Source organism: Pseudophryne corroboree, chromosome 3, assembly GCF_028390025.1.
Source record: "Pseudophryne corroboree isolate aPseCor3 chromosome 3, aPseCor3.hap2, whole genome shotgun sequence".
In the NCBI taxonomy this organism is placed as follows: Eukaryota; Metazoa; Chordata; class Amphibia; order Anura; family Myobatrachidae; genus Pseudophryne; species Pseudophryne corroboree.
In genome coordinates this window covers 749600871-749616938 of record NC_086446.1, presented here as the reverse complement: position 1 = coordinate 749616938, position 16068 = coordinate 749600871, and the positions used below count along the sequence as shown (strand labels likewise).

The 16068-nt window shown below is 50.5% G+C and overlaps 1 protein-coding gene across 1 annotated transcript in view; it reads left to right on the top strand.

Annotated features, from left to right (window-relative positions):
• Positions 1-1332: 1332 nt before the first annotated feature.
• Positions 1333-16068, top strand: part of HOGA1 (4-hydroxy-2-oxoglutarate aldolase 1) — a 94662-nt gene continuing 79926 nt past the window's right edge. Inside the window, exon 1 of the mRNA XM_063962335.1 lies at positions 1333-1761. Coding sequence (XP_063818405.1) covers positions 1560-1761 — 202 coding nt within the window. The 5' untranslated portion in view covers positions 1333-1559. The remainder of the gene's footprint in view (positions 1762-16068) is intronic.

Genomic DNA, 16068 nt, shown 5'->3' with positions numbered 1-16068 from the left:
GCTATTGTTGTTCCAGTTATCTGGAGCAGTCCAGTCCTCAGCTATCGCTGTTCCAGTTATCCGAAGCAGTCCAGTCCAGTCTTCAGCTACTTGATGTTGCAGTTAAACGTCGCACTCTGGTCCAGTCCTCAGTTACTCACTGTTCAAGTTATCCAACACCATCTGATCCAGCCACCAGCTACATACTTTCTAGTCAGCAGGTCCCAGTTCAGTCCAGCATCCGGCCAATGCTGAGCCAGTTCTATTAAACCGCATAAGTCCCACTAACCTCAGTGCCACTCGCTTTTGAGACTCTCCTGTTCCTGTACAGTTCCCTGCCTCAGTCTCTACATATGCACTTAGGCCCAAATTTATCAAGCTTTGGAGGATGATAAATTGCACGGTGGGTGATTAAGTACCAACAATAAGCTTCTGTCATTTTTCAAACACAGCCTGTAACCTGACAGTTAGGAGCTGATTGGTTGGTACTTTATCAACGTGCAATTTATCACTCTCCAAGGCTTGATAAATCTGGGCCTTAATTAAGCCACCTACAGTTGTTTCCTGCCCACTGCCACTAACCCTGCTCCTGGCACTCCAAACACAAACAGACCCATTAGCTAGACAGGGAGTGTTCAGGCTACAGAGAACATGGCTACTGCCTGGAAAAAGATATGTGTGGATCAGGCCCTGGTATCCCGGTGGAAAAGTCTTATTCTGCACATTACTACCAATCTATGGTCATGGCTCACAGGGGTGTGCCATGAGTCATGGGGGCCTGGACTATCGTCATGCCCCCGTATCTCTGTATGCCGGGCCGGGCGGCCGAGCAAGGCACTGGGACGAGATGAGCTGCTTGGCCAGCCCCGCTCTCTCTCATACCCGCCACAGTTATGAATCAGCTAATTGGTAATTACTTTATTGGTATTGTACTTTGCAGAGTACAGTGAATGACATGCAACAGGAGCAGGACATTATTGCACTGTGCATAATTGCCAGGGCATTTCGGGAGATTGTGAGAGCACGTGTACTGCTCCCAGGGCTGGACTGCCCAGACGGGCCGATGGCCTGTTTTGGTCATGAGTATGGGTCGACAGTCATTAGGTCGACAGGGGCAATAGGTCGACAGGTCAACATGGGTTTTTGGTGTAGTTTTCTTCATAAAGTGACGGGGAACCCCAATTAGTCCCCTCGCTTGCTTTGGGCAAGGTGTTACCGTTCCTAATTGTAGTCCACGTGGATCGTAAAGTATGAAAAAGTTCAAAACATGAAAAAAAAAAGTGAAAAAAAAATCGACCTTTTGACCGGTCGACCTTATGACCATGTCGCCCTAATGACTGTCGACTTAAATTGTGTCGACCTAACAACCGTATCCCACTGTGTCAACAAGAACCCACAAGCAATGAGAAGAGCTGGAGGCCTTGAGGGACATCAGCGATAATAATAAGCCATGAAGCCTGCTGGAAGTGCCAGCTAATCCCTTGCATGGGCCGGAAGCCAGGAGAGGAGGCCCCCGTTAATGATTAATGCCCGGCGGCGGGCACTAAGAGCAGCTGCCCGGGTACACGACGCTGCACACAATGCTGCTGCTACTGCAGAGAGCGCTGCGCCCGACCTGGGCCCGGGGACTCTGCAGAGCAGGGAATCCCCGGCACATGCACCGGAGCCTGGACATCGCCGGCATCTACCCGCCCATTTCCACCCCCTTCACCCCCGGCGAGAAGGTGGACTACGTCCGGCTGGAGGAGAACCTGCGCAAGTACGCCGGCGTCCCGTTCCGTGGTATGTACAACATAGATTGCCAGCTCATCTGCCAAGGCAACACGTGACTCCAGCTGCTGGGGAACTTTGCAGCACAGAAGGAGAACCCCTTATCCTGCACTGTGTGCTAGAGAATAGGGAAAGTGATCCCTACTTCTTACACATCAAACCACAGTCATGTGCTTACAATAGGTGTTGAACCTGCACCTGTACTTTGGTAACATTGGGGGAGGTATATCAAAGCTTGGAGAGAAATAAAGTACCAACCAATAAGCTCCTGTCAGTTTTCAAACACAGCCTGTACATGGCAGGTAGAAGCTGATTGGCTGGTACTCTGTGGTAAATGTATAAAGGATCCCATTTCGTCCCTTACATGTGTGTACCCGCTTCACCTCCGGATCACGGTGAAACTGGTCCACACATTGAGGTTCTGTATTACACCTGATCATGCCGATGTGGGGGAGCGTTAAATCATCCTCCCTGTGATGTGTGAGCTATCCCACTTTTGGCATTCCATATCGGCACTGTGGTCCTCAGTGAAAAGTGTGGAGAAGTGAGCCTGTGGAGAAGTTGCCAATCAGCTGCTACGTATAATTTTATAGAATGCGCCTTATGTCAACACTGATTGGTTGCCATGGGCAACTTCTCTACTGGCTCACTTCTCCACACTTTTCACTGCTTCATGAATAGACCCCAAAGTGAGCTTTTCGTGGCTTGTCCTGTAACACATAGCATCGGTATGTACCCGATAACTTAAGTGGCGGATGTATCACATCGCAGATGCAATGCATAGTACATCCCTCCCACAGTGAGATCTCGCGGTTCTTCTAGATCTCACGCATACACAATGAGATCGCCCTGCTAGCCATAACATTGACGAGATCTCCGAGGGGTTTCTCCCGCCCACACTTGGGCCACTAGCATATTACAACATCTTGGCGCTATTGCTTCCTGCTTCGCCTTGAAAAACAATGAAGCAGGAGCTTCGTTATCATACCGATAAATGTGCTATTAATACATTTACCCAAGTGTTTCCTACTGAGAAAACCAGTGACATTCTCTCCATGGGGATCTATTCATAAACCAGTGAAAACTGTGGAGAAGTGAGCCAGTGGAGAAGAACCAATCAGCATTGAAGTAACATTTATAATTTGCATACTATAAAATCATAAAGAGCAGCTGATTGGTTGCCACAAATGCCCTCTTCCTGTCAATCTCCTTGCGAACGCCCATGCAAATGGATCCTTTGCACAAACCCGTCGCTGCCCGGCGATCCGCTTTGCAGCCGTGCGACGTGCCGGTACAGTGCGGTGCATACTCATGCGCAGTTCGGATCTGATCCTCCGCTGTGTGAAAACGGACAGCAGTGATAAGGTCTGAATTACCCCCTTAGTCCTTAGGGGTCTATTAATGAAGCAGTGAAAAGTGTGGAGAAGTGAGCCAGTGGAGAAGATGTCCATGGCAACCAATCAGCATTGACGTAACATTTATAATTTGCATACTATACAATTGTATGGATCAGCTGATTGGTTGCTATGGGCAACTTCTCCACTGGCTCACTTCTCCACTCTTTTCACTGTTTCATGAATAGACCCCCAAATATGTACGTTCACAAGAGCAATTATCAACAGATAGTGACTTTAGGTGCATTTCTCTCTTTCTTCCTTTTATTTCTTTACAGCTGTTCAAAATCAGCACAATGCGCTGAACATACCATATATACTAGGTGATTCATCGCGCCCTACGGGCGCTCTTCACACCGTCGGAAGGGGCTACGCCCCCGTTAACCCCTGCAGGTCTTTGAACATACGCAGGCCGGTAGGTAACAGAATCAGAAACGCAGGGCAGTATAGAGGGCATACAGAAATGGTGTCTGGTTGAGAAAAGATAGAGAGGCGGGGGGGGGGAGAAAGGGAATGTACAGAAACGCTGTGCGATCGGTAAAGGATAGGGAGAGTCAGGGTGGTAGGGAGAGGATAAAGAGAGGCATGCTGTTAGAGAGAAAATACTGTTGCAAGAGGCTAAGACCCGGTAACCCCTGCACGGGCTTCAACTGTGCTATAATTGTTATTATATGGAGTATTACCTGAAAATGTTTTTATGGCAGTGGGTATATATTGTAAGGAGGAAGGGCGTGCGATTGTCAAGGGGGCGTAGCCCTTTGTGAGGGCGTGCAGAGTGGCCGCAGGGCACAATGAATAACATAGTGTAGTATATACTGCTATAGATAAGACACCAAAGTGCTGTGGCCACAGGTAGCAGCAGCGCTTATACACACAATACCCACAGGTAGCAGAGGCGCTTATGCACACAGTGCCCACAGGTAGCAGAGGCGCTTATGCACACAGTGCCCACAGGTAGCAGAGGCGCTTATACACACAGTGGCCACAGGTACCAGAGCCGCTTATGCACACAATACCCACAGGTAGCAGAGGTGCTTACACACAGTGGCCACAGGTAGCAGAGGCGCTTATACACACAATGGGCACAGGTAGCAGAGGCGCGTATACACACAATACCCACAGGTAGCAGAGCCGCGTATACACACAGTGCCCACAGGTAGCAGAGTTGGTTCTACACACAATGTCCACAGGTAGCAGAGCCGCTTATACACAGTGCCCACAGGTAGCAGCGCCACTTATACACAATGGCCACAGGTAGCAGTGTTGCTTATACACACAGTGCCCACAGGTAGCAGAGTTGGTTCTAGATACAATGGCCACAGGTAGTAGCTGTGTTTATACACACAGTGCCCACAGGTAGCAGCGCCACTTATACACAGTGGCCACAGGTAGCAGTGTCGCTTAGACACATAATGGCCACAGTATTAGTGTTTCTTATTAATCCAATGTCCATTGGTAGCAACTATAGTCACAGAAGTTCAGAGTGTGTGGGGGGAGTTTGGAAAGGGGGTGGGTTCAGTGAGGTGGAGGCGCCTATCCGTGCCGCTGATCACCCCGAATCAGGGAATCACTTGTAGCAGCTGCGGATGGTGTCCGAGGTGCTACGTGTGGTGGAGGGGTGGGTGTGAGAGGGGGTCCAGAGGTGTAGCGGGTGGGGGAGGGGTGGTTGCAGGGGCACAGATGGCGGAAAGGGTGCAGAGGTGCTGTGGGGGAGGGGGAGGTGTAGAGGGGGGCAGATGGGGGAGGGTCTCTAGAGGTGCTGTGGGTGGGGGAGGGGCGGGTGCGGATGGGAGTGTAGATGCTGTTGGTGGGGGAGGGGTGGGGGAGGGGGACTGTGGATGAAGGAGGGGGTATGGAGGTGATGTGTGTGTGGGAGGGGCGATGTATGGGTGTGCGTTTGGAGGTGCAGGGGGTGAGCTTAGGTGATGGGTTTCAGAAGTGCTGTGGGTGTGGGATGGGACGGATGGGGGATGTAGATGCTGTGGATGGGGGAGGGGTGGTAGTGTGTGTGTGTAGGGGGAGGGGGGGTTGCAGGGGGGGGTTGGGTGATGGATTGTAGAAGTGCTGCGGGTGGGGGAGGTGTGGGTGCGGGATGGGGTATGTAGATGCTGTGGGTGGCTGCAGGGGAGCCGTGGATGGGGGAGGGGGTCCTGAGGTGCTGTGGGTGGTGGTCCAGAGGTGCTGGGGGTGGTGGAGGGGAAGGTGTGGTAGGTCCGCGAACGGGGAAAGGTGTCTATAGTTGGTGGGGGTGGGGGAGGGGCAGGAGGTGCTGTGGGTGGGGGACTGGCGGCTGCGGGGGTGTGGTGGCGGTCCGGAAGCGCCGCGGGTAGGGGAGGGGCAGGTGCGGGGATGGAGCGGATGGGGAGGGGATCCGAGGGCGCTGTGGGTGGGCGGGGGGGCGGGTGTGGGGTTACCGCAGTTGGGGAGGGCCGGCTGTGGGGGTGTTGCGGGTGGTGGAGGGGCAGGTGCGTGGGTGTTGGGGGGGGGGAGGTGCTGCGGGTGGGGGAGTGGGCCGGTTGCCGGGGTGGTGCGGTTGGGTGGGTGCGAGGGTGGGGTGGGGGTGCGGGAGCAGGGGTGCTGTGCGTAGGGGAGGGACGGGGGTACCATGGGGGAGGGGTTGGGAGCAGGGGTGGGGAGGCTGGGGGAGTAGGACTCATTGTGAGAGTCATTCTGGCTCTCACAATGTAGACAACAGGCTTTTGGTGAATGCATTTAGACAACAGGCTTTTGGTGAATGTCACCTCGTTCCACAGAGACCTGCACTGGGGGCACCGCCAATAACCATCATCACCCCCCCCCCCCCCCCAAATGACCGTCACCATCAACCCCCCCTCCTCCCCGCTGTAAGCGCTGCTCACCTGGGCCGGTCACACAGGCAACGGGAGCGCTGCAGCAGGGAGAGAGGACACCAGGTTGCCGGGGCAGGAGGGATCCACGCTGGCGGGAGCGGAGTGCGGGCTGTGCATGCGGCTTCTTCCTCTCGGGCAGCACGGTCGAGCAATCTCCAGCCTCCGCCACCAGCATCATTTCTCCTGGTAGCAGCGGAGGCTGGAGTTTGCTTGACCGTGCTGCCCGAGAGGAGGAAGCCGCATGCACAGCCTGCACTCCGCCCCCGCCCCCGCCAGCGTGGATCCCTCCTACCCCGGCAACCTGAATGGGGACAGAGCTCCGGCTGAGGGGCCCCGGGGTAGTGATCCTCCACCCACCCCCCGTTAATCCCGCTCTTGTGTGGCCGGCCACGGTAAGGCGTCCGTCCAGTGGCGGCTGTTCCCTGGGGATTGTGTCTGCCTCCCTAGTGGTGTGCTGGCACAGAGCAGAGGTCGTTGCCTCCGCCCAGCGCTGTGACTCCACCCAGCGTTACGGCCAGGCACAGAATCACAGACTTGGCCAAATATATAGGAGATAGTGGGTAGTGGTACCCACCTTAAGTGGGTGGCTGTGGAGTGCTTTTATCCCTGCATTTTTACAACCTCGGATACAGAGATCTCGTTCTGGGCAAGATTTTATTCGCGATTTTGTAGAGACCAAATCCAATGCAAAAGGACAGTGTCTATTTTCAATTCTCAAGCTGCTTTCAGGTCATTATCTTTCCCTTATAGTTTGCGAAAACAAAAAGGCGAGTTCCTCAATCAATAAATAACCAGCAAGTCAGCCATTTGCGTTTGTTAGTCTAATGTGCACTAGATTTCTCAGAGCCAGTGTCTGATTAATGGAAGCCAGTGGCAGCACTTTTCCCCGGCGTGCATGCGTAGTGAAAGCCGCAACCTCACATTCTTTTTGTTATGAAACTACAATTTTTGTGTTTTATTCTTAAAGCACTAATCTGGTTTTTATAAGACGTTCTCCTGTAACAGCCTCCGCGTTGCAAACGGTATAAGTTCAGGATCCCGGATGTCGGGGCCCCGGCAGTCGCAATACCGACACCGGTACCGGTATCCTGACAGCCATCAGAACACCGACAACGGCATTCCGAAAGGATCAGGATCCCGACTATGGCATCCCGACAGCCAGGATCCCTAAGGTACGTAATAACATCCAGTTAGGTATAGGCACACTCTCCGGGGTGGGGGAGGGGGGTGGGGTTAGGGTTAGGCTGCAGAGAGGGCGGGGGATGCTGCCATCGGGATACTGACCGCCAGGTTTTCATGCTGAATTCTTGCAAACGCCTCATATGGCTGCCACTGCAAGATATAGGGGTATATTCAATTGAAGTCGGATCCATTCCGACATTCATTTGTCAGAATGGATCCGACCTGGGCTATTCAATGGACATCTCAATTCGACTTTTAAAAAAGTCGAATTAAGATGTGGGAGGGAGACGGGGGAGAGCCGCGGGCAGACGGGGGAGAGCAGCGCTACAGCAGCGGCTATATAGCCTCTGCTGTAGCGCTGCTCTCCCCCGTCTGCCCGCGGCTCCCCCCCCCCCAGTCCCTCCTCTCTCACAGCCGCCGCTCCCCGTCCCCCTTCTCACAGCCGCCGCTCCCCGTCTCCCCCTTTCTCACAGCCGCCGCTCACGGCAGCGTCCACCCGGCTCCAGCAAGCGAAGTCTCGCTTGCAGGAGCCGGGCGGACGCTGCTGTGAGCGGCGGCTGTGACATCCTCCAGCGCTGCTCACCCCGTCCCCGCCTCGGATCTCCCCGTCCCCGCCTCGGCTCTCCCTGTCTCCGGCGCTGCTCTCCCCATCTCACTCGACTTTTTTTAAAGTCGAACAAAGATGGTCGAAAAGGGGGCCAAAACCTGTCGGTTTTGGCCCCGTTTTCGACACAAGCACGTGGATCAGCAGCTATTCTGACGATTTTTAACAAGTCGAATTCATCAACTTGTCGAAAAATTTGGGGTTATATTGAATAGGTCGAATCACGATTCGACCTTAAAAAGTCGAAAACTGCCGTCTTTTCGACAGGGGTAGATTTACTAACCAGCCGGTTTTCAAAACCTCGGTTTTGACCGATAGATTTAAAGTGGCAATAGAAATAAACCCTAAACCAGCCTGATTTAACATTTCTTTCCATTGCCGTTTTAAATATATTGGTCAAAGTCGCAGATGATTGGTGGACTTGACAACGATGCTGGGCAGTAAAAATACTAGTGATGTGCACCTGAAATTTTTCGGGTTTTGTGTTTTGGTTTTGGGTTCGGTTCCGTGGCCGTGTTTTGGGTTCGGACGCGTTTTGGCAAAACCTCACCGAATTTTTTTTGTCGGATTCGGGTGTGTTTTGGATTCGGGTGTTTTTTTCAAAAGACCCTAAAAAACAGCTTAAATCATAGAATTTGGGGGTCATTTTGATCCCATAGTATTATTAACCTCAATAACCATAATTTCCACTAATTTTCAGTCTATTCTGAACACCTCACACCTCACAATGGCCCTCATTCCGAGTTGTTCGCTCGGAGATTTTCATCGCATCGCAGTGAGAATTCTCTTAGTGCGCATGCGCAATGTTCGCACTGCGACTGCGCCAAGTAACTTTACTATGATGAAAGTAAGTTTACTCACGGCATTTTCATCGCTCCGACGTTCGCATTGTGATTGACAGGAAATGGGTGTTACTGGGCGGATGCACGGCGTTTTAGGGGCGTGTGGCTGGAAACGCTACCGTTTCCGGAAAAAACGCAGGAGTGGCCGGAGAAACGGTGGGAGTGCCTGGGCGAACGCTGGGTGTGTTTATGACGTCAGCCAGGAACGAAAAGCACTGAACTGATCGCACAGGCAGAGTAAGTCTGAAGCTACTCAGAAACTGCTAACTCGTTTGTAATCGCAATATTGCGCGTACGTCGGTCGCAATTTTAAGAAGCTAAGATTCACTCCCAGTAGGCGGCGGCTTAGCGTGTGTAACTCTGCTACATTCGCCTTGCGAGCGAACAACTCGGAATGAGGGCCAATATTATTTTTAGTCCTAAAATTTGCACCGAGGTCTCTGGATGGCTAAGCTAAGCGACCCTAGTGGCCGACACAAACACCTGGCCCATCTAGGAGTGGCACTGCAGTGTCACGCAGGATGGCCCTTCAAAAAAATACTCCCCAAACAGCACATGACGCAAAGAAAAAAAGAGGCGCAATGAGGTAGCTGTGTGACTAAGCTAAGCGACCCTAGTGGCTGACACAAACACCTGGCCCATCTAGGAGTGGCACTGCAGTGTCACGCAGGATGGCCCTTCAAAAAAATACTCCACAAACAGCACATGACGCAAAGAAAAATGAAAGAAAAAAGAGGTGCAAGATGGAATTGTCCTTGGGCCCTCCCACCCACCCTTATGTTGTAAAAACAGGACATGCACACTTTAACGAACCCATCATTTCAGCGACAGGGTCTGCCACACGACTGTGACTGAAATGACTGGTTGGTTTGGGCCCCCACCAAAAAAGAAGCAATCAATCTCTCCTTGCACAAACTGGCTCTACGGAGGCAAGATGTCCACCTCATCATCATCGTCCGATTCATCACCCCTTTCACTGTGTACATCCCCCTCCTCACAGATTATTAATTCGTCCCCACTGGAATCCACCATCTCAGGTCCTCGTGTACTTTCTGGAGGCAATTGCTGCTGGTGAATGTCTCCATGGAGGAATTGATTATAATTCATTTTAATGAACATCATCTTCTCCACATTTTCTGGAAGTAACCTCGTACGCCGATTGCTGACAAGGTGAGCGGCGGCACTAAACACTCTTTTGGAGTACACACTGGAGGGAGGGCAACTTAGGTAGAATAAAGCCAGTTTGTGCAAGGGCCTCCAAATTGCCTCTTTTTCCTGCCAGTACACGTACAGACTGTCTGACGTGCCTACTTGGATGCGGTCACTCATATAATCCTCCACCATTCTTTCAATGGTGAGATAATCATATGCAGTTACAGTAGACGACTTGTCAGTAATCGTTGGCAGGTCCTTCAGTCCGGACCAGATGTCAGCATCAGCAGTCGCTCCAGACTGCCCTGCATCACCGCCAGCGGGTGGGCTCGGAATTCGTAGCCTTTTCCTCGCACCCCCAGTTGCGGGAGAATGTGAAGGAGGAGATGTTGACGGGTCGAGTTCCGCTTGACTTTACAATTTTGTCACCAGCAGGTCTTTGAACCTCTGCAGACTTGTGTCTGCCGTAAAGAGAGATCCAAGGTAGGTTTTAAATCTAGGATCGAGCACGGTGGCCAAAATGTAGTGCTCTGATTTCAACAGATTGACCACACGTGAATCCTGGTTAAGCGAATGAAGGGCTCCATCCACAAGTCCCACATGCCTAGTGGAATCGCTCTGTTTTAGCTCCTCCTTCAATGCCTCCAGCTTCTTCTGCAAAAGCCTGATGAGGGGAATGACCTGACTCAGGCTGGCAGTGTCTGAACTGACTTCACGTGTGGCAAGTTCAAAAGGTTGCAGAACCTTGCACAACGTTGAAATCATTCTCCACTGCGCTTGAGACAGGTGCATTCCACCTCCTTTGCCTATATCATGGCCAGATGTATAGGCTTGAATGGCCTTTTGCTGCTCCTCCATCCTCTGAAGCATATAGAGGGTTGAATTCCACCTCGTTACCACCTCTTGCTTCAGATGATGGCAGGGCAGGTTCAGGTGTTTTTGGTGGTGCTCCAGTCTTCTGTACGCGGTGCCTGTACGCCGAAAGTGGCCCGCAATTCTTCTGGCCACCGACAGCATCTCTTGCACGCCCCTGTCGTTTTTTAAATAATTCTGCACCACCAAATTCAAGGTTTGTGCAAAACATGGGACGTGCTGGAATTTGCCCAGATGTAATGCACTCACAATATTGCTGGCATTGTCCGATGTCACAAATCCCCAGGAGAGTCCAATTGGGGTAAGCCATTCTGCGATGATCTTCCTCAGTTGCCGTAAGAGGTTTTCAGCTGTGTGCCTATTCTGGAAAGCGGTGATACAAAGTGTAGCCTGCCTAGGAACGAGTTGGCGTTTGCGAGATGCTGCTACTGGTGCCGCCGCTGCTGTTCTTGCAGCGGGAGGCAATACATCTACCCAGTGGGCTGTCACAGTCATGTAGTCCTGAGTCTGCCCTGCTCCACTTGTCCACATGTCCGTGGTTCAGTGGACATTGGGTACAACTGCATTTTTTAGGACACTGGTGAGTCTTTTTCTGACGTCCGTGTACATTCTCAGTATCGCCTGCCTAGAGAAGTGGAACCTAGATGGTATTTGGTAACGGGGGCACACTACCTCAAGAAATTGTCTAGTTCCCTGTGAACTAACGGCGGATACCGGACGCACGTCTAACACCAACATAGTTGTCAAGGCCTCAGTTATCCGCTTTGCAACAGGATGACTGCTGTGATATTTCATCTTCCTCGCAAAGGACTGTTGGACAGTCAATTGCTTACTGGAAGTAGTACAAGTGGTCTTCCGACTTCCCCTCTGGGATGCCGATCGACTCCCAGCAGCAACAACAGCAGCACCAGCAGCAGTAGGCGTTACACTCAAGGATGCATCGGAGGAATCCCAGGCAGGAGAGGACTCGTCAGACTTGCCAGTGACATGGCCTGCAGGACTATTGGCTTTCCTGGGTAAGGAGGAAATTGACACTGAGGGAGTTGGTGGTGTGGTTTGCGCGAGCTTGGTTACAAGAGGAAGGGATTTACCGGTCAGTGGACTGCTTCCGCTGTCGCCCAAAGTTTTTGAACTTGTCACTGACTTATTATGAATGCGCTGCAGGTGACGTATAAGGGAGGATGTTCCGAGGTGGTTAACGTCCTTACCCCTACTTATTACAGCTTGACAAAGGCAATACACGGCTTGACACCTGTTGTCCGCATTTCTGTTGAAATACTTCCACACTGAAGAGCTGATTTTTTTGGTATTTTCACCAGGCATGTCAATGGCCATATTCCTCCCACGGACAACAGGTGTCTCCCCGGGTGCCTGACTTAAACAAACCACCTCACCATCAGAATCCTCCTTGTCAATTTCCTCCCCAGCGCCAGCAACACCCATATCCTCATCCTGGTGTACTTCAACACTGACATCTTCAATTTCACTATCAGGAACTGGACTGCGGGTGCTCCTTTCAACACTTGCAGGGGGCGTGCAAATGGTGGAAGGCGCAAGCTCTTCCCGTCCAGTGTTGGGAAGGTCAGGCATCACAACCGACACAATTGGACTCTCCTTTGGGATTTGTGATTTCGAAGAACGCACCGTTTTTTGCTGTGCTTTTGCCGCAAGTCTTTTCTTTTTTTCTAGCAAGAGGATGAGTGCTTCCATCCTCATGTGAAGCTGAACCACTAGCCATGAACATAGGCCAGGGCCTCAGCCGTTCCTTGCCACTCCGTGTCGTAAAAGGCATATTGGCAAGTTTACGCTTCTCCTCAGACGCTTTTAATTTTGATTTTTGGGTCATTTTTTTACTGATCTTTTGTGTTTTGGATTTTACATGCTCTGTACTATGACATTGGGCATCGGCCTTGGCAGACGACGTTGATGGCATTTCATCGTCTCGGCCATGACTAGTGGCAGCAGCTTCAGCACGAGGTGGAAGTGGATCTTGATCTTTCCCTATTTTTTTAACCTCCACATTTTTGTTCTCCATATTTTGCGCACAACTAAAAGCCACCACAGGTATACAATGTAGATGGATGGATAGTATAGTATTACTTATACTTATGGACGACGAGTGACGACACAGAGGTAGGTACAGCCGTGGCCTACCGTACTGCTGCTTAGTGCTTATATATAAATATAATATACTGTATAACGGACCTGGTGGACAGTGTCAGCAGCAGACTGCTAAACTAGTATGAAGAATGAAAAAAAAAACACCACAGGTATACAATGTAGATGGATGGATAGTATTACTTATACTTATGGACGACGAGTGACGAGTCGACACAGAGGTAGGTACAGCCGTGGCCTACCGTACTGCTGCTTAGTGCTTAATTATATATATAATATACTGTATAACGGACCTGGTGGACACTGCAGTGTCAGCAGACTGCTAAACAAACTAGCATGAAGAAAGGAAAAAAAAAACACCACAGTGTTTTTCAGGCAGACAAACGTATACTGGACTGGTGGTCACTGTCAGCAAAACTGTGCACTGTACTCCTGCTATAACTGCTCCCCAGTCCCCACAATTAGGCAGTGTGAGCAGTGCACTCAGCACAGATATATCATGCAGCAGTGCAGCACACTGAGTGAGCACAGATATGGTGGAGCGTTTTTTTTCAGGCAGAGAAACAACGGATTAAACTCAAAACCCTGCACTGTACTCCCTAACAGCTGCTCCCCGTCCCCAATCCTCCCCACAATTATAACTAACTAAGTTCTAATATAATACAACGGACTCGGAGAGGACGCCAGCCACGTCCTCTCCCTATCAATCTCAATGCACGTGTGAAAATGGCGGCAACGCGCGGCTCCTTATATAGAATCCGAGTCTCGCGAGATTCCGACAGCGGGATGATGACGTTCGGGCGCGCTCGGGTTAACCGAGCAAGGCGGGAGGATCCGAGTCGCTCGGACCCGTGTAAAAAAAAGGTGAAGTTCGGGCGGGTCGGATTCCGAGGATCCGAACCCGCTCATCACTAGTAAATACACCTCTCAGCTGGAATTGCATTTTCTGCTCAAGCTTGTACCTGATCAGATGGTATACTAATCTGAGTCAGAACCCCTCCATCTGGATTGGGTATGATTTGCCGGCGTTTGGAATGCTGGCGGTCAGAATACTGTCCGTGGCATCCCGAAGATTGGAATCCCGACAGGGGACTTACATTCCCTCCCTGGCCCCCTTACCCCCCACCCCCACCCCACCTTGCATCCCAGGGGTGGGGGTAAAAGTGAGCGATGAGGTGAGGGGACTGAGAGTGTGAGGTAAGGGTGTGACTAGGGCAGGTGAGATTTAATGAACAGGTGTGTTTTCAGGGCGCTGTGAAATAATGCAGGTTGGTAGTCAGTACTCTCCCAAAACAAATTTTCAAGGAGTCCCATGACTCCATTAGAGTAGTTCGTAGTGGAATGGGCGTGGCTGGGAGCATATTTGCACAAATCGCTGGTCCATGGGGAGGGGACGAGGCCAATATGATGCAAATCCACAAGAACTTAATTATTTTGTCCCCACCCTCTACACAAACCTGTGATTTGTAGTGTTATGCTGTAATAGGGTTGGTCCTAATGACGCAAAGGACTCAACCCCGCCCCCATCAATGATCAGCTGCATCTGCGATCCGGGAAATGCATGGAGGGAAGAATCTAGAAGTAGGCAAGTATGGTCTGGGTTAGTAGTGTAGTGAGTTCCAGAGGATGGGAGCAGCAAGGGAAAACTGTGACTGTGGTTGCCATGGTAGTCACGTGACACTTGACAAACATTAATAGCTGCAATACCTTACTTTGGTAAACCCCTCTGAGCTCTGTGTATGGTTAAATCATCCTCCTCATTCTCCACCTCTGTCTTCATGTGACTGTGTGTGTGTGTGTGTGTGTGTGTGTGTGTGTGTGTGTGTGTGTGTGTGTGTGTGTGTGTGTGTGTGTGTGTGTGTGTGTGTGCGTGACTGGCAGCCATATCTTGCTCCCTTCAGATAGATTTTGAAAATTAGATATTAATTTGTAGGATGGCAGCTAAGAAAAGGACGCGTGGTTACATGGTAATTTAATGATGATAATCTGTGATATTAGTGTTTTCCGTTATAGAAAAATACACCATAAAAAAAAACCCAAAACATGTTTTCCTGTCCACTAACATAAATGACATTACACTGGGGCATGATTGGATGACGGTATGTGAAATATAGTAATGACTACATAATTAACCATCATTTTAATGAGTGACAAGAAGCCATGTATATACACATTAGCTGCTACAAAATGGAATCATGCTGACATGAGGTATTATCGCATTATCACGTTGCACAAGTACAAATTAGATTTGGGCCTTCGGCCAGGCTTCCTCTGATGAAGATTTAACATGATAGGTTTTAAACCACCTTCTCATGTATACTGCAGATCTAGGCAAGATGTTTTTTTTTTTTCCACTATCATAGTCCAGGAATACCCATGAAATATTTAAAATAAAAATAACGTAGTTATTAAACGGTCAGATCATTTGCTAACTTTAAAGCAGCAATCCCATGAATAATAAGAATTTACTTACCGATAATTCTATTTCTCATAGTCCGTAGTGGATGCTGGGGACTCCGAAAGGACCATGGGGAATAGCGGCTCCGCAGGAGACTGGGCACAAAGTAAAAGCTTTAGGACTAGCTGGTGTGCACTGGCTCCTCCCCCTATGACCCTCCTCCAAGCCTCAGTTAGGATACTGTGCCCGGACGAGCGTACACAATAAGGAAGGATTTTGAATCCCGGGTAAGACTCATACCAGCCACACCAATCACACCGTACAACTTGTGATCTGAACCCAGTTAACAGCATGATAACAGAAGGAGCCTCTGAAAAGATGGCTCACAACAACAATAACCCGATTTTTGTAACAATAACTATGTACAAGTAATGCAGACAATCCGCACTTGGGATGGGCGCCCAGCATCCACTACGGACTATGAGAAATAGAATTATCGGTAAGTAAATTCTTATTTTCTCTAACGTCCTAGTGGATGCTGGGGACTCCGAAAGGACCATGGGGATTATACCAAAGCTCCCAAACGGGCGGGAGAGTGCGGATGACTCTGCAGCACCGAATGAGAGAACTCCAGGTCCTCCTCAGCCAGGGTATCAAATTTGTAGAATTTAGCAAACGTGTTTGCCCCTGACCAAGTAGCTGCTCGGCAAAGTTGTAAAGCCGAGACCCCTCGGGCAGCCGCCCAAGATGAGCCCACTTTCCGTGTGGAATGGGCTTTTACAGATTTTGGCTGTGGCAGGCCTGCCACAGAATATGCAAGCTGAATTGTACTACAAATCCAACGAGCAATCGTCTGCTTAGAAGCAGGAGCACCCAGCTTGTTGGGTGCATACAGGATAAACAGCGA